At 36.6% G+C, this 24590-nt stretch overlaps 1 protein-coding gene across 3 annotated transcripts in view; it reads right to left on the reverse strand.

The window, feature by feature from the left end:
• Positions 1-24590, reverse strand: part of LOC140663868 (probable G-protein coupled receptor B0563.6) — a 40215-nt gene that overhangs the window by 15283 nt on the left and 342 nt on the right. For 2 of the 3 annotated variants that reach the window (XM_072888394.1, XM_072888393.1), the window contains exon 2: positions 6568-7314. In XM_072888394.1, the coding sequence (XP_072744495.1) occupies positions 6568-6784 (217 nt within the window). In that variant the 5' untranslated portion in view covers positions 6785-7314. Of the gene's footprint in view, positions 1-6567; positions 7315-11669; positions 11689-24590 lie in introns of those variants that run through there. The other variant, XM_072888395.1, reaches the window with a different exon arrangement.

The following is a 24590-nucleotide window of genomic DNA, read 5'->3' on the forward strand; positions in this document are numbered from 1 at the left end:
TAATTAGTAGAGAATATTACGCCTCTATGATCTCGACGAAATAATACTTTCAGCTTCTTTGTTATATTTAATCGACGTCGTGCTTTATTTTGACTATCTCTTCTTCTCAGGCATGCGCAATTTCTTTCATTAAATTACCGCTGTTACGTAAAAATTAAGGGAACAACGGATCTTCTTTTTTTCATAAGTAAAGGATAAATGAGCATTAAGAATCCGAAGCCTCCTTTTCTTTCATCTGATCGCACACTATTCGCTCGTGACGAAGTTTCTCGGAGTGTTAAAAATAGAATAAATTTGCACGGTGTACAGGTGCGACATGTTAAGGGAATTACTTGGTAACGGATGCGTGTTCCGCTTCCTGATAATTCCTTTCATCAGCGCGTGTTGCGGGAGCTTGATTGTCTTGTCGGCAGGATAATCAAACTTGGACGGTTCCTTTTATCTCGCTGTCTCTCTCGCTATATTTCGATGTCTATATTATTATTGGACTGTAAGACACATGACAAAAGATTTTCTTTTGGAAGGACGCGAGTCCTGGATTTTTTTCTCTCGACAAGGACGTTTATATAATTTTATCGCCATTTATTACAAAAAAAAAATCGTCCAATATGAATAAATTTTACAGAAAATCTTCTCAGAGAGTACATCGACTTATATGTTTTTTATCTAATAAATATTTAAAAGTGATTTTTTTCTCTTCGTAAGACACTTGTTTCGCATTCTCGTCCTTTTGCTGGATTTAGCGAATTTCAAATAAATCGTCTTGTGACGTCAGTACTCGCTCTTGAAATAATTTCACGAACCGCGAGGTTGGACTCCATCTGGTACGGTAGAAAAGCCCGCGTTTCAGTCGCGAGACAACAATAGGCACGAAGCGAGCGAAGAAGAAGAGAGGCGTAAGATACAAGTGCTGCTTATCTAACCGCGTGCGTGGCATTCGTAAACGAAGCGCAGCTAAAACAAAGTGGGCCACAGCGGAAGCATCTCAGGAGAAATGGAAATGACGTATCAATAAACGTATATATGATGGCGCAATAGAACGACTGGCGAAGAACAGCTGGAAATGACGAGATCTCGTCGCGACTGCGATTCGATCGCGCGTTATCTCCAGACATCTTTTGACTGTCGTTTTAACAAGGTCGTTTTCGATGTTCCATTCGTTATTAAGGGATGTAAAATCAGCAATAGCGCGGCGCAAGAAGCATCTCTTCTAAACGAGTCTCCACGTGCATCCGCCGTTTTCTCGCGCACGTTTCCTTTTACTCGTAATTCCCTCCACCCCCTGCGATTCGCAAAATATTTCCAGGCTCAAAGACACGTCCCTTCGCACACCCCCCCTCCCTCCCCTCACTCGGGGGATGCGCATCCTCTTATCCTGCCTGCCTGCATTCTCGTCCTCGACGCGGCAACGTACGTCGCGCATATCGATGCACTCGCTCCGCGTGACGAGCACGTTGCATGTCGCTTATTTGCATACACGTCGTTGCATACGTGATGCACGTGTACATACATACACGTGATGCGCGACGCGAGATTGCCGGGTCGCGTAAAAGACTTTCGTCTCCCTTTCTTTCCCTCCTTCGACACGTCGAGCATCGTCGAGGCTACCGTCCGTTGAGGCGGTAGCTCTTCGCTCTGATATCTGATGCCGTTGGAATTTTGATGCTCCAGTCGCCTACGTACGGATACGTAGACACTGGTACACTGCACGTTCGCTTATCTAACGGAATTGGCGTCGACTTTTTCGGAATTCTAACGACGATAGAGACTACTCGGGGCACGTGCACTTTTGTATGTATAAGTCACTGTCTATTCTATAGCGAATGACACAAGAGCCGTCGTCTATCGTGGAATATGTAGTGAAGGTCACACTTTCTGTTCAATTTTTTGATATCTTATTTGTCATGTGATAAATAATTATGAGATAAATCTTAAAATTTATCAAGCTTGCCAACAGATTGTGAGCTATTTCAAGAATTCTTTATTAGATATGCGTGTTTGTTTACTATGAAACATATGAAATATTAAATAAATAAGTAAAGATAAGAAAAAAGTGTGTGAAAAACTGGACGAAAATGTAGTAATTAAATGTAGTTTATTTAAAGTCCGAGTTAAGATAATTCCCTCTAGCATTATTAATCAAATTATATAAATGAATAAAAAAGTCACCATTAACGCGAGCAATAATACAATATTGACTTTTGTTGAAATAAAATGAATACATGAAAATAATTGAAGAGATGTAATGAATTAATATAAAATAATCGCATAAAAATTAAAAATTAAATATATGGAATAATCGCATGCAAATTAAAAATTAAAAGTATAAAATAATTATATAATAAAAATTATAATAACAATTACAGAACATTATTTTTTCTCTTTCTTATTTTTTATTATTAGTTTTCATTTGAAAACTTATTTTCTATTACATTGTGCAGGGCATTTTGTAAAATACAGTTAAATTTTGTGTTCTTTTCTGAAAACAGTGACCAATATTAAGAATAAAGACGAATCTTGTGAGGTGCAGACTTCTGTTTGCGAATCTCCTTTGTTCGTAGGCAGATATTTGAGTTTCTGATAGCAAGATCAAGGATAGTGATGGACCTGTGGAAACTCAAATTACCTCTGCGAAAGAACTTTTAGAATTTTATTCCCCTATTCCTGCACGAAACGAGTTATACTGTATGTATCTATTCGCATCACAAATTTTTGTTTGCATTCCCGACGAAATTAAATTTATCACGGATGAATTAAATTTTGTCAATGAATACTTTACATCTCAGTCATCTTAAATATTTAAAAAAAAAATATTGCAAGCGTCTAACTCTGTAATCGATTATGTATATAATGTAAAATATAGTAGAGTCTTAGCATTAGCTAAGCGATATAATTGATAAAATTATTTATTATCGCAACATAATGATTCGACAACAAGCTATCACGTTATTTTAATACTACGCTATGGTATGCTCGAATGAAGTTTGATTAGCCATTATCCGTGAACTGATAGTTAAATCATTAATCTTGATGAAGAGTTGATGAAAACGGGTGAGAAAATTTTCACGAGGGAGAAACGTGTCGGTGCACCTATGCCGGATACCAAGTTTCTTGATAGATACCGGGATCAAAGACGGAAACCCGGTGGCGGAAACTCGAAAGAAGGCGCTTAAAGTCTAGAATACATACCTATACTATATATGGTACCTATGTAGGTACCATAATCGAGGGCAGAAAAAGAATGAAATAGAAAGAGAAAATTCTGCGAAGAAACGTGGGCTTGGAGCAAGCGAGGTCGTACCTCGTCTCTCTTTCACTCTTTTTCCTGATCTCTTCTAATCCTTCTAAATCTTCCTAAGGCTGCGTTTCCAACGTCTCGCGCGTGTACGAGAAAATCGAGTAAAACGGAAATTCCGCGCGATCTCTTGCATCCGGGATTGCGCCTGCTCGATATCAAGATAATTCTATCGGGTATCGATATCGAATCAGCAATACGCCAGTTATCCACCGGTCCTCCACCGGTGAATTTCGTGATATTCTCAGCCGAGAGAATCTCGATTCAAAATTCATACAGAGAATTTCACAGGTCATATATTTTTCAGATTTATATAGCTCTATTCGGCCACTTGTATTTTGTGATTTTTCATTTTATTACCTCTAATAAAACGTGCCACGTGAATCTTTCATCTCCTGATCCATTGAAAGGTTCAAGATTCCTGTTGAGGTAGAAGAAAAAAAAATCAAATTGAATTAGACGAAATTAAGCGAGTACTTTCGCAGAGTTGGTAGCATAAACCACTTTAGAGCCGGCTTTGCACTCTCGCGGTGAGATTTCGTGTGCACAGCCCCTCAGGCTCTATATTCCGCGGCTCCGCAGCTGCGACGGAGTTGGGGGGGGGGAGGGGTGGAGGAAGTTTCATATACGCGGGAACGTGTTACGGTCGTAGCGCGTCTATAATCCTTAAGGAGCCCGACCGGGCGATAAAGACACCGGGATCCGGGGAACGTGTCCGCCCACCGGAGTGCCGTGAATCCGGAGTGAAAGCCGGATCCGAAACGGCATCCAACGAAAATACCAAAATCGAATTGCCGAGTAATTTCCTCCCTAATGCACTGGCCTCGTTGCTCCGGAAACGAGCGCGGACGTTGGCGGCGCCGCAAAAACCGCCAAATCTTCTCCGTCCTGGAGAACAGACGGAAGCTACGAAGAGAGACAGAGCCCGCCACGAACACGTAGCCCGTCCCGATCTCATCAAGAGACCTTAGCTCTGTTGTTTCCCGAAACGCTTCCCCTCAGGAGCAATCACGTTCTGCATACGCGGATTTATTTCCACCATTCTCCGAATTGAAAAATAAATTTACCGATTTCAGGAATAAAAGTATTCTACGCAATGAGAGATTGCCTTGATTTTGTGTTGAAATATATGTATATAGAAGAATGAGAATTGCGATTTGAAAATATTTATTTAAAAAAATACATTCCCTCTTTTTGTTTGGAAAATTTTAAAATTAAATGAATATAACTTATTATTTAGTAGACATTTTAAAGAAATATGAATCTAATAAATCGAAATATTGTGTGAAATTTTTATTTAAATAAATAAATATAAACAATGTTTGTGATAAAAAATATAGAGTTTGATGAAGAAAAAACATAAAGATAAAAAAAATGCTTAGTTTTTATTTTATTATTAGATAATTTATCGAAGTCGTATCATACAGACATGAACGCGTTTATTTGAAATGTTATTATTAGTCTTCTGTTTTAATATCTTTTGCAGTTTTCTATTTTGATTTTAATATTAAAGGTAAATATTTTTTAATTTAAAACTTTATAAATTTGTTTAAATAAAAATTTGCACGCTGTTAAAGTATATATTTTTTTATTTACTGGGCCTTTTGATGTTTTTCTCTCTTTTCGAGTTTATATAATATAAATATTTACATAAATGTGTGTGTGTATATTATCTTTCAAATTTTTCAGTAATTTTTACTCATAATTAGGCCAAATCAATTTATTGATTTCGACCGCTATGGCAACAGGTTCAATGTCAATAGCACTGTTCGTTTGCAAAGTATCTATAAATATACGAGGCGATGAAAAGGCTATTAATAAGGGTGAAATGCGGCTAATGGACGAAATCGTGGGCGGCACTCGACTACAAACAATGGCGCGACGCCAAAAAAATAACTCGGGTCGTCGAGGGCAAGGCATTTCGGAATCTCGGTCGGAGGCGAACGGAAACAAGACGCCGATTACTTTGGCCTCGTGTCAAAATACCTTGGCGATACTTCTAGCAACCGCGATGTTTGCCAGTTATAATCAGCGACAATATCTAAGATCGCGTTTCTGTGTGAACCGACTCTAACTTTAACTAGAACCCGCCCGCGTTAATTACCAAGCAGAGAGAATTTCGCTGTTTATTTTCGGAGTAAGATGAGATTTAAGCCTTGGCTTAACATTCGACCCGAGTCGGAAGCGCTTTCCGACGCGTTTACGAATGAAATACATGTTACTCGATCGCGTTGTTGTTTCGCCAAACTATGATAATGAATATTAATGACTCTGCTGCGATGAAATAATAGAATTAACGGGCGTAACGATGGCAAGATTAATCGAGAACAATGCTCGTCTTTTTCCGGTCGGAGAAGCGGCATTAATTTCGGAAACGCGGAAACATCGAATTTTCGACGTGTCAGAAGATATCTTCTGTCAGTTACTTCCGGGACGAAATGCGGGCGAGCTCTTCGCGTGACCTCGTAGGGATAAAGTGTTTTCTCCGAAAGTAAAGGAAAATAAAAACGAGGGAGGATCGGTGGAGAACGTTCGTTTGAAATTAAATAAGATTGGCCTGAATAATATTTCAATTTACAAATGAAAAACGTGTGCAAATTCTGATATCTTTCAATACTTCTTTTATTCTGGATATAACCGATAAATCTCTCGCGTACATTTGCAAGAGTGAAAAATTCTATCGCATATTTTGTACGGTGACACATAATATAAATCCGAATCATTTCTTTTTCTGATATAATTTTTTCGAATATTTGATTTTCAATTGTAAAAAATTGCGGATAATCATCGCCCGTTAACGACGACGCTGTACTTGAACGCACACGCTGTTGAGTGTCCGATAATGCACTCTATGGAAAGTAATGCAATCGAGCTTGCTGTCCCGCTATTACGTAAACATGGAATAACTTTATTAGAAGCTATTACACCGCGCCCTCTGCTAATGGCATCGCTTCTTCTTCTCCCGTCGCCTCTTATTTCAATACACCTCTTTCTCTTGTGTTTTAAAGAAGACATTACCAACATTAAAAGTTACTTTCAAACTTGCTTTTCGTTATCATAAGATTGTTTTTATTTTACCGTCGAAAAAAAATAAAAAGAATCACTTTTATGATCGATAAAACCTGATTTTAGCATTAAAAATAATAATTTTTTAATAAGAAAGACATTCCTGATCTACAAATAAATACGAATCTTATGTTTATTTATTTGTAGATTAAAAAAGAAAAGCTTTGAGATAAGGAAATAATGATAGATAGATGTGTGATGCTCACCTCGCATGTAGATGTACGCGGTGCCACGCATGTTTCTTCTCGTGAGGACGACGAGATTCAGGATATTTCCAATGATACCGAAGCAACAAACGGTCGGCAACACAATGCCATAACTGATCCTTCTCAAGGTCGGCGTTCGAGGATCCTCCAGTATGTCCGAGTCAGCAGGCAACAGGCAGATATTCTGAATCTTACTTATGTTGAAGATGTCCACCATCTTGCCGCGCTTCCTTGTTCCCTTCAATACCTTTCACAACTAACGATAAGCTTTCTCGTCCCACCGTATACGGGAACCCATTTTCGAACTCTTGCGCTGAACCATTGTTCGCACACCTCACGCATCTCGTCCGCACAAGTCGTAATTAGCTTGAAAGAGCGATCGCGTTTTCTCATGACATCTCATCAAATCCAACTTGGGGAAAATATTAGGAACGATATGCGTGTAAAAATTTAGAAACGCTTGTGAAATCTTTTAGACCGGCAATTTGAGACGAATTATGAATCGCGGATTTCAGATTACGATCCAGGACGCGAGCATCCGTCAAAACTACACCTGTCGTGCAACAGGTGTGACAAAAGTTTCATTTTGCCACGAGAGCGCCTCGAAAGTTCCGAACAAGTCTGTCGGCCTGAATAAGCGGCTTTACTATTCTCGATATCTGCAACTGCTTATTTTATCGAAGAATCCGAACGTGTTCTTCCTGACAATTTGTACACCGCCATCCTCGAGACGCAGCTGCGCTTCTCCTGAAAACAAACAGTATGTATTTCGCAAATGTAATATATTTGTCATAGCGATATTTATTTCTTCGTACTATATGCATTCGGGAAATTATAATCGAGATTATGCTTAAGAGTGAAAAATAGTCGCGCAAAATATTTCTATCATACAATAATATTCTACTATTATAGGTTTAATGCCTTTTAGAATGTCTAATTAAACATTTGGAAACTTTAAAAATTATAACGAAGAGGATAAGCAAAGCTATTAATTTCTGCTTCTAGAATTTAATATGAAATGATGTTTTCTACATTTTTTTTCTCTTTGAAAACCTTCTATAAATACTAGGTTTAATACACACTATTTAATTTTATTAAATAATATTATTAATATATATATATATATATATATATATATATATATATATATATATATATATAATATTATTAATAAATATTGAAATATATTATTATAAATATTTAATATATTATTAACTTTATTAATAAATAATATTGTTGAATAAAATAAACTTATTTTTTGGGAAGGAAAAAGAGAGAGAGAGAGAGAGATTTATCTATCTTATCACGTATTCTCCGTAAATTTATGTTCCCGAATTGTGAGAACTGCGAAAATGCGAGATGATTGGAAGTAAAATCGAACATCCTCTATCGCGAAAGGGACGCTAATGAATGCGGGCGTGATTCTTCGTTGATTCTATCTCGCGGGTTGGTGGGTGGGGGGGGGGAGGGCAGGGGAAGTAGGCAAGAAATCCGCGGACAGAGTTGATGTCTCGTTGCAGGAAGGAAATCGTTGCTGCAGGCAGCAGCAGATTTAGCAGCGCAAATTTAGATTCAGTAGTCAACTCTTTCACTTCCGGATCTCGAGAGTGGTTCAGGAAACGGCTGGAATTCAAATCCCGAACGAAAATGGATATCGCTTCCCCTGCTACTGCGTCCATCCGGTAGCGCTCTCCCCCCCCGCCCCCCGCCCTTCTTCATTGATAACACTTTTTGTGAACAACGTGTAGGTATCACAGAATTTTCCTCCTTTCCGATAAGTTGGTTTATATTCAAGACGTTCATTTCTCTCCCTCCCCTCCCTCGCTAGTTCCCTCCGCGCTAAAATATTTTCCTGCCGACGACGAAGGAAGGACGGTGAAAAATGGGGGACCATCGCGGAAAACGTTTTACGTGTAGTCCGTGCGTCCTCTAGAATACATCCTTTCTATATAATTTATTCATTGATTCGTCGTCAATGCGAAATATTAAAATGCATCTTGCTTCGTTCACCATGCGTTTTCGTAAAGTTCGGGATCTAAAGTTGGGTCTGGCGAAGTCTCGCGTTTCACTTCGGTGACGTTTCCTGGTCCGATTCCCGGGAACTTTTTCACAAGAACAACTATTCCGTAAGTTTTTTGAAGACGGGAGTTGCAAAGAGAGTTTGCATCGATTTTCTGTATACGGGGGAAACAAAATATCAGCCGCAATTTCTTATCGTGTTGATTTTTGTCAGGCAACTCTTTATTGTATTAGCTTCTCTCCTCTCTTTTCATCAAAATATTTGTAAGTGCACAAAGATAGGTATATATTTGTGGAACAATACAAATACGTTGTTATCGTTAAATATAGAATCGAGATATTATGTGACGATGCCGGTTATCGTTAGCAATTGGCATTCTCGTTGGAAAAGAAGTGTTTTCTCTTCCAAGTACCGAGACGAAGACAGCTGTTCGCAATCTATTTCCTTCTCCCTGTAGTAGGACATGCCGTCTTATAGAGCCCATGAGAATCGTAAACGAGAGTGTAAGGGAGCGCTTTCACCGTCGTGTCGTAGATTAGTCTGGTGAAAATCAGAAAAGGCTCATCCGCGGCAATTGGGGTTACTAGCGACTTAACAACCCTTTCGTTTTCCGACTGAGAATTAAACGCGCGGCAATGCCTATAAAATACGTCTTTAACGGTTAGTACTTTATTTAAGTTTGGGGTGCGTAAAACTCTGCTATTTATTATATTATTATATTTTTGAATAAAGTTGTCTTACCCACAGCCATGTCCAAAGTTGTTAAACATTCCTATATTCTTTTAGCATATTTCTAAAAAAAAGTATAGCGAATTAATTTTTATTTCAATGATTTCTTGAAATTAGTTAAGATTAGTTAAGAATGTATGTACATTTTTTCGAAATTTATCGTATAATTGCGTTTATAAAATGCACTATTTTTAAATTATTATAGTCCGTTTTAAATTAGCAAAGCATATATATGTTAATTTCTTATTTTTTTAGAAACTTTTGTACCCTCTATTCTTTATCCCATTAAGTTCTCTTTGTCTCATTGCTCTAATTCCGTTTATTTCATTGTTTTAGTTCAGTTCCGTTTGTTCTAGTAAATGAAAATGAACATTTTAAAATGTTAAAATACTCTAAACTTAATGAGGATAAATAAAAATCAAAATTTTAGTATTGCATTTACAAGAATTATTTCAAGTTAAAATTGTAAGTAGATGCATCGTTCAAAAAACTATTGAAATCGAACTGTTTCAAGAAACAGTTGAAATCGATGGTGTATTTATTTTACTAACAAAAATTCTTCAAAGTTAAATTTGTACATTGTCTTGATTTTTGATTTATAAAGCGCTAGTTGGTAGCAAAAAAGTTATGTCGTCTTAAAGTCGTAAAAAAATGTGAAATTGGTCCCGCTTCACGTATCTTCAAGTGCTATTTTCGATTTGTTTTAAGGAAGGGAACTATTCTTAAAACCGACAAAGATTTCTAAAACTCTTGGGGAGGCTATAAAAATTCTAATCAATTTTTCAAATTTTTCATAATGATGAGAGGTCAGCTTCACAGAGGTAAAAGTTATAACTATTTGCCCATTCAAATGATCTCGTCCAATATATTATTAAATTAATATTTTCTATTTTAAAAAGGACATAAGATGTCTACGATCTCTATTCATCACATCTGTCGCAAGAGAAAGAATTAATTCGCAAACATTTCTTAGAATTAGTGATTTCTGCGCGGTATTCTGGTAAGAATGATATAAGACCGGCGGATTGTAAAATGCGAAAATAATCGACTGCCTGTCGTAATAAACTGAAGAATGTCTGCTTGAACCTAGATCGTTCGCCGTGATGCGAAGATTACTCGAGCTTCCGCATGTACGGGGGATCACTATGATTAATCTCCGACTCCGGGATAACGTTCTGCAAATCCGCGCGGGTTTTACGCTTTGCTTCGCAAATGTTTCTCGACGCAAGAGAGCTCCTCTCCGAGATGGTAAACTCAACAGCGAGAGCAAATAGAGCGCGCGTGTGCTTCCTGCCGTTTCACGGATAACTTATCGATCACTTAACCGAGACACGTTAGCCTCGCGTTGCAGCGGCAACTCTTTTATAACATCTTTTCTCGATTGCGAGTTCGAGACGCATTTCGCTAGTATAAGCTACAAAATTGCAATCGCTAGATTGCAACTGTCAAATTGCACTTGGACCAGGCTGAGAGTTTCCAAAACTCGCGAGAGGTCGTAACCAAATTTTCGTGTAAATTACGAGCGCGTTGGTCTTTGAGGTTTTTGATGTTCTTTGAGAAACGGCAGGCTTTTGTAAATGGATCTCGATGAATTATTCCGGCGCATTATCTCGCGCAAAAAACGTTACATGAATGTTATTGGAATAATATTAACATAATGTTAGGTAAATATTCAAAAATTGACGGGCTTGCGAGGCCTACGCGATTAAAATTGCTAAAATTTGTCCCTCGCAGGAGACAAATTTTCTTGAAATATTCAAATATCCTCTAAAAAAGATAGCTTTTCTTTCAAGGTGCTCTTTATGTCGATTTTACTGTCTCAACACTTAATACAAGCCAAGTGTTGTAAAAAAATAGCTCGGGCTCTCTTTTATAGTATCTCGATGTGTTCTTAACGGGATGAAAATACGTCCGCTGAGGATTAAGAAGACTAGCGCTTCCACAAAATCGAGTTGTTCGATGGCAACTCAAGAAAAACTCAATGAGGACAAAAAGAGATAGAGAGAACTTTTTTGTGTGCTGATGAAATTGCTCGTTCTCTTGGCTTAACGAGCATTTTGACTTCCATTTTCATGATTTTTTACTCGCGATTTATTGCAAATCAAACTGAAATAATTGTCTCGTTCACGGTTATCGATTAATTATTGTTAAAAAAAAATTGTTCTTTCTCTTCCTTGATGCAAAACGAAACTTTTATTCACATTCTAACGAATTTGCATAATTTGCAAATTTTTACTATAAAAATGACTCGTATCATATCGCTAATCCATGCACAAAAGCTCCGCGAAGATTATAACAAAACGATAATAAAATGGCGTGTAGGTGGCGTGTGTGTTTTATAACGAGCGCTTACCATCATTACGTTAAAACATTGCAATTTGATCCGCGTTGCATATGTACACATGTGTCAGTTGTTATCCGCCGGCACGTGGTCGTCACATGCATTGCAAAAATACCCCGACGATAAATCATGAGCTGTTCGGGGAAACGGCAGCTTTGTGAAGTTGAGTGTAAAAATAAGATGGCACTTTACTCTGTAAAAGGATTTCTTTATGAGACATTCTCGTGAAGAAACTTAAAGACATCGCGTCTCTTTTATAGATTTGGATTGTTTTACCCTTGATTCTTCGAACTTGATCTAACTTTATTAATAACTAGTTTAAACTACCTGACGTTGCTTCTTACATTTCAACAACATTTATTATGGAAATGTGAAAATTGGACAATAACATTGAAATTAATTCATCCTAATATAATTTACAAATTCATTTAGTGTAGTTTACTTTGTTCTGATATATTAACAATATGTATTATTGCAAATTGCCTAATTTATTATTCTAACGCCTTGCGATACACAATTTTTCGTCTTCCCCTCCGGAGTGAAAATTTGTAAATGTTTAGTGTCACTTTGAAATAATATAGTTGACCATTGAGAAAGCTAGATTTTCTTATTTTATCATAAACCGTTAAAAAGATAAAATCAGGAAGAGAGGGTAGAGTGTCTAAATTTTTTGATAACCAATATTTTCCGCAGTGTTTTAGAGAGAATAACTATGCAAAATTTGATTCAAATTGGTCAAATTTCTAAGGAACATACAAACAGACATTTTGTTTTATAATAAAATAAGATATTGTCTAAATCGAAATAAAATAAATAAATAACATAAATTTTATAATGGTATTAAAGAATAAAGTGAAACGAAACAAAATAAAAAAGAATAATATGGAAGAAAAAACAATATAAGAGAAAGCAATTAATTTTAGTGGCGGTGATGATGATGATGGTAATGAATTTTTTCGAATATATAGACGTGAAACCCTTCATATACGCGAAAAAAGGAAAGTTAAGTATAACATGTAACATAAAATAGCAAACACGTGTTAATAACAATACTTTATTTTTCTTTGTATATTTTTTTGTCTTTCATTTTCTCTTGTCCTCAGTCTTAACAGTCACAAAGTTAACACAGACAAAGCCTGCAGTTACCATTTACACTTGTAGAATGAAAATAGCAAATATGTACAAATGTAGCAAATTAAAATTGTGACGCTCGTCTAAATTCTAGAGGAGCGCGAAAGTTTTTTTTATTATCGTCCGGATATGGTGGTAGTTGACAGAACTAGAGAGGGAACACGAGACACGCGGAACTGTAGAAGCCGACAAATATGTGGCAGTTAATATTTCGGCGTAATACATACGACGGAGGAAAACATAGGAGAGTACAGCCGCGTTGCGGAATTGACATGTGGCGCAAAAGTCCCGCAGGAAACTTTGCAATTTCCTCGACCACGTGCGCGAGTGTATTTCGCGACGGGGTGACAAACTCCCGTAAGTTTTGCACCGAAGGAAAGATGGGAGGAGAGGCCTGTCTCTAGAGCCCCACTTGCTCGTCGTCCCTGCACCTCAATCCACCATCCACGCGGCAGCTGTGACTTAAAATACGCAGCAGCGAAACTCGGGCATGCCAGACATTATGCATTCGCGTTCCGCGGGGACGTCGCCCAGGTTCTCTCCGCCTCCTTCCTGAATTCCTCGTCGGAATGTATCCTGGGCGAGAAGGAACTGAGGAACGAATCAAGCCGATTTTACGCTTACAACGCGTTTTCGCGCTATTCGCTGGGTTAGCATAGGTGCTATACAAAGTTTCTGACACTCTAAACTCTCACTTCCCCCGCGGCAAAACTTTCCTCCGTTTTACTTCAAGTTTTACTTGAAATTTCTCTCTGTGTACCCCTTCCCTTATCCCCTCTTCCACGAAAAGTTAATTTCGGATCCATAAAGGAAATCAAAATAATTTTGGTAAATACCTCGACATATTTTATTCCCATTTTCTCAATTTTTTTCTTATTTCTGTTTTTATTTACTTTATGTATTCGACAATAAATACATTTAATATATCAACGGCAATTTAATAATTCTTATTTAATTTAAATAATTATATATTAAATATACTTGTACAGTGTATCCGCAGTACATTTAAATCACCCAAATTCTGATGACAATTTGGTAAATATTTTTTTATAGTTTGGTCAATAATAATTTACTTAAAATGACTGTAAAAGTTATGATGGTATATCTTGTTGAAATTTACTGATAACGAGGCTGCGCGCGCTTCTTGACATTTTCTCCCGTGCTGGTTTTTTCCTTTTTTTTTTAGTGAAGAAATTAGCGGCGCGTCGCGGATAATTGATAACTAAGAGCTAGTCTCCTATGCGGTATGAATAAACCACAATGTCGCGTATTATAAAGATAGAAATTTATCTTCCGAGTTGAGGAACAGACACCCGAGAGTCTCGAGGAAAGAAGATTTATCGCGAAAAGTACGCGGGGCAAGCAGTACGCGGGAACAGGATCTAATTTATTCTCATGCATATTGCGCATTATTTATCATGTAACTCGCTTGCAAAACTCGCACGTAACAGCCGACAGAAATATATACATGGAATTAATTACGCGTTATTGGCGCGTGCACTTCAATTATGTCGGCTACGCCCGCGCGCGATTTGCATATTACGCCAATAATTTGCGTAATTCTTTAACGAATTTATTCTGCGCGCGAAATGCCTCCGTTAATTTTCATTATTTATTACACCCCTTTGAAGCCCTCGATTTTAATACAGCAACGTATGGCGTATGGCGTGAAGCAACGTCTATATTGTTTTCGAGGCTTCTTTATATTACCATATTGAACTTGCTTCTTTTATACATTGACTGGGTTCTCTGAAAGAATGAATTATTTAAATCATTCTGTTAAACGTGACTTGAACTCTCTTTTTCCCTCTCTTTCTCTTTCTCTCTCTCTCTCTCCCCTATTACAGAGAAAGAGAGAGATAATTAAACTTTCTCGCCGGTAGCAAAATTAGGTCGGCGCGACCAGAGTAAAAATAAGGGTGAAAAATATTTTAGTGGGTGCTTATCGAGATATCGATAGCGCAATTAAAACCGATGTCAGAGTATAAAGCCGCATCGTGCTCGTTTAATCGGTAAATGGAAACAGGTTTACGCGTTCCTCGTAATCTCGCTGTCATCATTATATAAAAATCCTTTTGCACGTACAAAAGCGAAATAATCATCGAGAGAAGTTTAGTCAGATTAAATCGGGGGTAACGATCTATCGTTTTTGTTCTCCTCTCATTTTTCCAAGTACACACACACGCTTTTATGACTTTTATTTTCCATCACCTGTCGGTAACGATTGGGACAGGAATAGCCGCTACCATCGCAGATCTGTCACCGGGATTCGAGGAAAGAGCTGGAAGACCCTGGATATATCGCGGACACGCGTTTTCACGACGGTGCCCCCTTATCTGAGAAAACGTGGCTTGATCGAACGTACAATAGTCTCTTCTTTTCTTTTTCTTTTTTTTTTCTCTATCCCTTTCTCTTTCTCGCAAGAAAGAGAGAAGAACAAGCTGAATCTGACACGTGGAAATGGACGGCGCCGTATCACGCGTGATAAACTTTACACCGTGATATCGCCCGCTGGCTGGCGAGAGCGAAAAAAGGATTAGGTCGCGATAGTAACCGAGGTAACGAGATCCACTTTTATATCGGACGCACATCGTAAAATCTCTTTCCTTCGCGGCAGGACGATGACATCCATAGTGTTATGTCGATCATCGATAATCCTTTTTTCGTTTTTCTCTTTTTCTCTCCCTCTCCGCAAAACTCCCATCACTTCGTCGAAAAGGATCACTTACGATCTTCTAAGCTTGTGATTAATGTTACACGCGTGAGGCAATTTGTGATTTTTTAATTTAATATTCTTCTAATAACATCTAAAATTTTAGTAGTTAGATTTTTTAACTTATTTATATATTATATAATCAAAGTAATTTGTTTGATATAATATATGTTAGCGCTAATAACAGTAAAATTTCTAATAATATGTTTACTTAAATTTTTTATAATTCTTGCTGATTATTACATCAGAATAATTAAAATTTTTTTATTTATCCGTTAATTGTATGTGTAGTTATTAATATTGAGGTAATATCACTAATTTTAATTCTCATAGAAAAAGTTATGGCTTTTGAGAAACTCTTTGTAAATTATTCTCTCGCATAACCACTACATCGTAATTGGCGAAGACATCCTCGAATTCTCTGAGATGGATTCGCGAGAAACATACAATTGCACGTTGCATGCGATTCGCGATAAATTGCGATCACTCGAGTAGTCGCTGACCGGAAAGTCGTTAAAGTTAATTAATGAGAGCGCTTGTCCTCCGCTTGTATCGATAATGCTAAATAGACTCGGGATGATTACGCATCGTTCCAGACAGAGCGTCGCGGGAATCATTAAGATGGCGTGACAATTGCTGCATCTGGGACAGCGAGATGCGCAGATTACAGCGGGAGCGCGAGTTCTCGACTTCGAAATTGTGCGTGTAAATGTCGCATCTCAATTTGCTAAAAGCTTCAATCAAAATTTTCAGGGATTAGTTGCATCATATGACATTTCTATCGAATAATGGAGAAAGCTTATACATGTAGAGAAATTATATGCCACCACTTTTTTGTAAATTGATATTCGGATAAACTGATATTCAGATTAATAGAAAGATAAAAACATTATTACAAGAAGGATAAATTTAAATTTTAATGTATTAATTTTCTTAATATTTAATAATTTATTAAATTTAGTTACAAAATATATTTCTTGCCTTGTTCTTGTTTTGAAAGAAACCTTTCCTAGCACTTGTAATCAATTTATTTATTATTAAAATTTGAGTGAACAAATTGCAAGTACTAACATATTGAAACAATGGAAAATTCAATTTTAAAATTCCGTAGTTAAATGATAAAAAATGTAAATTATTATTCTATTAATTAATTTATATAAGAGCTCTAATAAAATTACTCATACATAATGTCTAAAAGATGAGTCTAATTCTCATGACATAAACGGATATAATTTTTCTATGGCTAATGATTATAACATTAAATTTTATATATAAGGAAAAAATATACTTCTCTCTCTGTCCTTCATCCACTGTCATTAAAACATTATTAAACAAAGTCTGGAAGCGCAACAGCGTTCGCGTAACTCGATCGGGAGTCGCGAGAGAAAGAAAGGATAGCAATATTAATATTTCAAAAATTCGCGTTGCTTACAATTAATAATTATCGGGTGAGTGTATAAAACGAAAGTTTGCGACCTCCGCGGTGATTCGAGAATTATTCGCCACGAAAATGGGAGCAGTTAAATTCGTGCGTGAACGACGCGGGAAATAAAAGCGGAGATACGCGGTCGTTGCCGCAAATCCCGGGGAGGAAAAACTCGCGCCAGTCCCGGGTCCCGGGACGAAACTCGCAAACGGTCGCGAACGCGATTACAACTTCCTCCAACATCGCGCGGAACTAATTGCACTGGGGGGAGGGGAGAAAGGAACGAGGTTGACTCTTTGTTTTGCATGTTAAGGGCATTTTAAACAAATCGTTGCCATTGTCCACGCCAAGAACGCTCATTTTCACGAGGGGGTTTCTAGCCTGAAGGGGAAGGCCTTATCGGAAGGATTGAAGTAGCCGAATCGAGCTGTAACCAACTGCTCTTTGTAACCAGCAAAATTTTCCATGCGAGCAAATAGCGAGAAATGAGGCTGATAGAGCGACGGAGAATTTCCATTTCGGCTGGATGACGTATAACGGATTTTATAGGCGTCACATTATACCGAGGACTGGGAAACAAATTTTTAATTTCCAGCAACTTTACGTGCATATTCAGGAAACAAGGCGCTTTTTCGACCGAAGGCGTTATTTTAGTCGTAATACAACTTCATTTTTCTTTGCCTTGTCTCGGAACGAAGTTTCGAACTTAAACAAGTAAGGAGAATCCAAGAGAGCGGAAATTTTTCCAAAGAGAGAGAGAGGGAGAGAGAGAAATGTCTATTCAACAGGCGTACTTATATTTCAAGGATTTTTTCCCCTCTTTTCTCTTTCGTATATTTGTTTAGCTTTAAAGTTTCATTTTCTCGAAGGTAGCAAGTATTCCTGAATTTCTCTCCCTTTAAATGGATATTGCTATCTAAACGTTATTATATTACATTTTTTTTATTATCATTTATCTCTACGCATCTCTACTGCAATTTCTGCAGCTATTTAAAAAATCCATCAACATGATTTGCGATCGCGCGACGTGGTATCTTGTATTCCGATCAATTTAACAAACATACATTGGCAGGTCGATGTGTCAACTGGTTTGAGAACAGTAAAGCCTCCACAAACGAATTGACGCACGCGCGTTCTATCAGTCAAGAGACGAAAAAAGGAAGAGAGAGAAAGATGACGAGACAGATATGGGAAAAGCCACGCGCGAACTGAACTGTTATGTGCCGGGTGATGGCCGTGTTAATTAAACAAATTTATAGCTCGGTGGTTTTGCTTACAATTAAAAGCCAACCAATAGTATTGTACTACCGGGTCAACACTGACAGTAGCGTCAGTTGAAATTTGTCGGATGGTTGACGCGCGAGCATATCAGAGCAATAAAATTTATTGCCTATCCGGCATGCAGATCGCAACAATGGAGTCTTGTGAACGTTAAAACAGATAAATGAATTTTAAAAACTGTCAACGATATTATGCCGTCATTGCAATGAATCGGTTTAGTAACATTTAAAAAAGGGAGAAAAGATGCCTGCCAGGTTAACATTAATTTACTTTCACTCAACGATTTTTCGTTAAGAAATTCAATTATATCTCTCTTCGATGTGTTTTTTAGCCGTGAAATGAAATTTATATGCACGATAGAATTTTAGGATTGGTAAACAGATTCGACAAGCGAAGCACGAGTTTTCCACCGTCGCGTCGAAATTTTTCTGTCTGGTACCGTAATATTCTATAACGCACTGTAGGAATAATAATAAGGGAAACCAGCCCTACTCTCTGCGGGATTTTATTTGGTTTTATCTCGAGTGACTGCGGAGATTCGCACTGTGACGGTCACATTTCTTGCAATATTTGCTCCATATTCTTCGAATGGTTCGATCGCGATTATCGAGCGCGTGACTCGAAAACAAATAAATAATCAAAATCAAAAACTGTTGTATCGATAAAATTTATAAAAATATATAAGAGGGGAAATAAAAAATGACTTTTTTTTACTTTCTTACCTCTTAAAATAGGTATTAATTACAAAAAGGGTATGTGTCTTTCAATGTATGATCAGAAATAATTTGGCATGAAAGGCCTAACTCGAATACAATCTGCGATCTATGAGCGTCTGGAATTTGAAATAACAATTGATAAAAGCTTCACCGGGGAGAGGATTTTGTTAAAACGCCGCGAGCCACTTAACCGCCACAATAAGGCATTTCGAGGGATTCATTCGTCTCGAATCTAACCACTCTCTCCCCTTATCTTTTGGAGAACATTCTGGAATTTAAATCTAAATTTCCCCCTGTTGAAAAGACATTCGAAATTAATCGATTGATATTGACAGGAATTTTATTCCCGAGATATCAAACGCCCCCATTTTCTTATTTTCTCGGTTCCTTTATATAAATCGAGAACATCAATCGGAGAAGCTGACTGACATTCCATCCACCCAATTTTCGGTTTTGTATATTTACCGCAGAATGCCATCCCTCAGTGGAAGACATCTACTATTCATTGAACATGCATGACGAACGTAAAAAGAAATTTTTTGGGACCTCTTAAAATGTCACCTTCGCGTACCATCAAAATCAGATGTTGTATCTTTGGCATAATATTTTCCTGTCAGATGGCAAATGGAGTTATGCTGTAGACGTGGTAAAATTGTTTCGTGACAAACGTAATAAATCACTCGCAAAAAATTTCGCCAGAAAACTGTATGTTTCTGTACATAATATCGAATATATATCTATGCAGATCTTAATTTTTTAATTATCTCTTCTAAACTTTTTATAATTATCATATAATATCGTTTTATTTTGAAGATTCTGCGAGAAACATTTATAACATAGAGATTTCCGTCGGAAGATTAGAAAATTTTCATTTCCACCTCGGTTTAAGGATACAAAAGACCAAATTCTGCCTGGCACAGAGGAATTTTAGCAAATTTAGTTTTTAATTAGGTACGCAAGACCGGGATGCGCTCCGGGAATTTCTTATTAGATCTGCTTAGAGAACTCTGGGCAATTATCCTCAATGGCGACTAAAACGTGATTACACGAGCTTTCACGACGGAATATTTTTCACGCTGATAAAAGATGTCTGGAGAGTCTTGGTTTGGTGAAAGAAAACTATTTCGCGCATCAGTTGCGCGATTTTAACAACAGTTATTGCTGCCGGCTGATGAAATGTAATGTATTTCTACCTATTACATAGTTTAAATTAAAAACAAAAATCTCTGTTAGCGTTAAATTAAAAGAAAAAGAAAATAGTTGCATTTTTACTTTGTAAAAGTGAAATGACTTAATAGCAATTGACAGGGAAATTTATTCCATTAAATTGTATATTTCTATTGTTTGAACGAATTAAAATTTTAGAAATCTTTTCCATCATCTGTTAATTTTATTTTTATAATACATTTTAAATTTTTCACACGTTTAAAACTGTAATGTGTGGATATTTAAAAATATTAATTTTTTAATTAGAATCAAAATATTTAAAATTAAATTCTCTTTTGTTGTATTTTACATTAGCTGAATCAGTAATATTCAGCTAATTGTAAGAACCAAATTAATTAATCAAAATAGTCGATGATAAAATAACAGATCATAAACAAAATAAAACATTTATTTTATACGAATTAATTAATGTGATTTATAAAGTAAGCGAATGTTCAAGAAAATATAACTTGTTGACAAATAATGCTTATCGATACTTTTTGTTACTCAACCCTTTTACATCGATATTATTAATGCATCAATGTCACATCAAAGATATTATAACCCCCCGCCAGCCATCTAATCAGCCTTTATTGCTTCCCCTTCCTTTTTTCCAGCACATAACGTTGTACTTAGATCCTTTCGACTTTATTGTTGGTAGTATTATGAATTTCTATCATCTCTCTCTTCTTTTTTTCTTCTCTCTTCTTCCCTATAAATATTACCAGTACCGTCTGTCAAAGAAATCGAGATAGCACATTCATGTCCGTACGTCACCAGTGGGACACATTTTTCCATTCACGTCACGTCGCGCCCACCAACATTTTTAATTTAAGTTCGACGCGCGAGGGAGTCGAACGAAGAGAAAAAAAATTTCCGCCCACTGCGAATCGTGGCCGGATTTCGAATAACCGTAAACTCGAATACAGAACGGATACGCGGCGAGAGAAGTAAAGGACGCGAGAGCGCGATAGAACAAGGGAGGAGGGTCGGAGTCGCTCACTTAAGATTATCCGAGGTGCGCAAGAGTTGCAGCTTGACGCCGCGATTAAATCGCCCCCGCTGGTGAGGTATAGTAATAATTACGCTCTCGGTGGGGCACGTTTTCGCGATAAAAAAAGGTACGTTAACAAGCCCCGGCCTCAACTTTATTAGCTTATCGCTGCTCCGTGCTATTATGCCCCTTATTATATGCATTATACATGCGCGTGTACACGAACGTGAGAGAGAGAGAGAGAGAGAGAGAGAGAGAGAGAGAGAGAGAGAGAGAGAGAGAGAGAGAGAGAGATCGAAAAGATGCAGAACGTTGTAATGATAACTGCAAGCTATGCTGAACGTAGCAATATGGTAATTGTACTAAGCGCTTTTTTTTTATTAATTACGCGCATGCTATGTATTTATTCGCATGAAAAGTATAACATGATAAATATAATATATAGATTAATTATATATATTATATTTATGCTGTTATATATAATATAATTATAATATATATATCCATATATAATTAATATTAATTAACATATAAATTAATATTACAATATTAATTTTATACTTTTACAATTAATATGTATAATATATATATATATATATATATATATATATATATATATATATATATATATATAGAGTATCTTTGAATATACTTTGTTAGTGTTAAACGCGGCCTTTTGTTCCCAAGAGATTAAATCATTTGATATAATTCGTGAATTAAAAAAATTACACATGGGCCACAATTCAACGACATACATACATACATGCGTTAAAATATTGTGAATGCCTTACACACAGATACATCGGTGCCTTTGCCAGATGAATAGATGGTTAGGATTACCACAGCATGTGTGCCACCCTCCACTATATACATCCCTGTTGCATTATTTGATTGCATGTACTCGTCGCTATATCATCATTGCGAGAGTAAACGAACATTTTCGATCTTATTTTGATACGAGCGAGTTCATATGAGATTCGAAATATCGATATCCGTGGGAGTGGGATTCTCGTTGCAGTAAATGATAGAGACAAGCTGGCCTTTTAAACTTGGCGAGATAGAAGCACTTGAGCACGCTGACAAGGATCTCCGTTCAGCGAGTTCAGCTTGAGAAGATTCCCTCGAAAAGTGCAATACTATTTGGCTCACTCGTTCTCCATTTCAGACAGCAATCTCCATTCATCACCTGAATTCTTTTATCTCTATTCGATCGCTCGTAAGGAGCGTCGAATAGATTTGACGTATGTTAAGCTGGCACAGCCACTTCGGCATATTCGAATAAAATTTACATACAAGTTTAGTGCTCTTTTGTTGCTCTATTGCAGATTTTGTTGCTATTTCCGAAAAACCGATGGCTGTGCTAGCTAAAGTATAAAGTTAACACAACCACTCGAAAAGATAAAAAGAAAAAAAGAAAAAAAATTGTTTAAACGACAAAATCTGGAATAGAGCAACAAGTTTGCAACAAAATTAACACGAAAAGAATTTGCTTTTATTTATTTTTTTTTTTTTTTTTTGAGTGGCTGTGCTAACTTTATACTTTAGCCAGCATAGCCATCGATTTTTCAGAAATGGATGGAGCAATAAAATCTGCAATAGAGCAACAAAAATACACTAACTTTCTCTGCAGGTTTTATTCGATTGTGCCAACGTGGATGTGTCACTTTAATATACGTGTCGATTTGTAATAATGTTTTCCAGAAATCGTGTGTCTGAATCGCGATGCAAAATAAATGACAAAAAAAATTAAAAATTGTCAAATGAAACAATGTAAACTAGATTTTAGAAACGGATTATTATATTTTTTACGAAAACGAAACTGTGCTAATATTTTATATATATTGCATTCTTTCGTAAAATATAAATAAACATAATTAAAATATAACTCATTATTCTTCTTTCCTGTAAGAGATTTTATATTATATAATTATATTTTTCTCGCCTATGTCTCTTTAGGGGGAGGGGGGGGAGGGTAAGGAGGGGTTTATAAAATTCTCAAAAATAAGAATTTAAATCTTGGTAAATACACCAAGAAAAATGTGTGCCCTGTGCACTTGTCAATTTCGCAGAAAAATTATTTTCTGCGAAATCGACGTACTAACATCCGCGTTTGGCTCTTAATCGGTCAATTTTTTTTAATTTGCTTGTTTGCAAACATTAAAAAGAGCCTTATTATCTCAGTAATTTATTATATGATTATAATTAATGATTATAATACTCTAATCCTTGACAATTGACACTGCTGATATCTATGTCATCGAAAGAAATATACATCGTATCTTGAAATAGTATTTTTTCAAAACATAAAGGTAACTAAAGTACTCATTTTCAGAGTGATGATTAAACGATTTTTCTCGTTAACGAGAAAAATGCTCACTCTGCGTTGTACCTTTCTCACATGCACACGCGATGCGTTCGCACCTGGGGTCAGTTTGAAAAGAGGCGCCGGTGCTTGCATTCATAATTTAAATGTTCGCCGGGTCTCTCTAACGCATCATATACATAACGCGATATAAAGTGATTTTCACGCCGAAGGTCGAGTGCGCTTTTAGCCGAATCTAATTTTACGCGGCGTCATTGATGCTCGCGGTTCTCTCTCTCTCTCTTTCTCTCTCTCTCTCTCTTTCTTTTAACTGCGTTATCCACATTTTCACACATAAATCTTCTTAAGTATAGACGATAAATAAAACGCGAAATATTCTGTCGCGATTCATCTGTCTGACCTGCCGCCGTTGAAAGCCACGTTATATTTTAATTTACGTCACACACTTGTCCGCTACGCAATGTAGCCGCGTGGCGAAGGTAATCCTTTAAATATTTTATATCGACTGAAATATTAATTCCAAACCGCGGTCGTTTATATAACGTGCGCTAATTAAATTCCATACTAGAATATTTTTAACAAGATTTGTTCGATTTATTTTAATTTTTTTTTTTAATTCCACGAAGGGGGCAGGATTTAAATTAATTGATCTAATAGGAAAAAGATAATGGTAAAATATTATTGATATTAAACAAAATTATTCCATCAAGAATTTTTTCTATAGCATATGGAGAATGTAAATAACTGTTCTCTATATTTGAAACAAAAACGTAAGATTGAATTGTCAATTATATTAATAAATTCTATTAATAATTTGTTTTATCAAAAGTTTTTAGCGCTTTTTTTATTTTTCACTTTTGCGGTCAAAAAACAAATGTTAAACGAGAAACATCGATGACAGTACGAACCAATAAACAAGAAATTGACATTAGTTCGCTAAATAATACAATTAATTGCTCATTATCTTCATTCATCAATTAGAACGGAATGTTCAACATGCATCTTCTGTTACAAATTGCATTTTGCTCTGCACATCGCTGCACGCGGCGTGCAAATCATTTCGCGCGCGCGATGAAAAACATATGTTTGCAATGCCATACGGATCGTCTCGATCGATTTGACGATCAAAACGTTCCGGACGGA

This window comes from Anoplolepis gracilipes, chromosome 3 (genome assembly GCF_047496725.1).
Source record: "Anoplolepis gracilipes chromosome 3, ASM4749672v1, whole genome shotgun sequence".
NCBI classification, from domain to species: domain Eukaryota; kingdom Metazoa; phylum Arthropoda; class Insecta; order Hymenoptera; family Formicidae; genus Anoplolepis; species Anoplolepis gracilipes.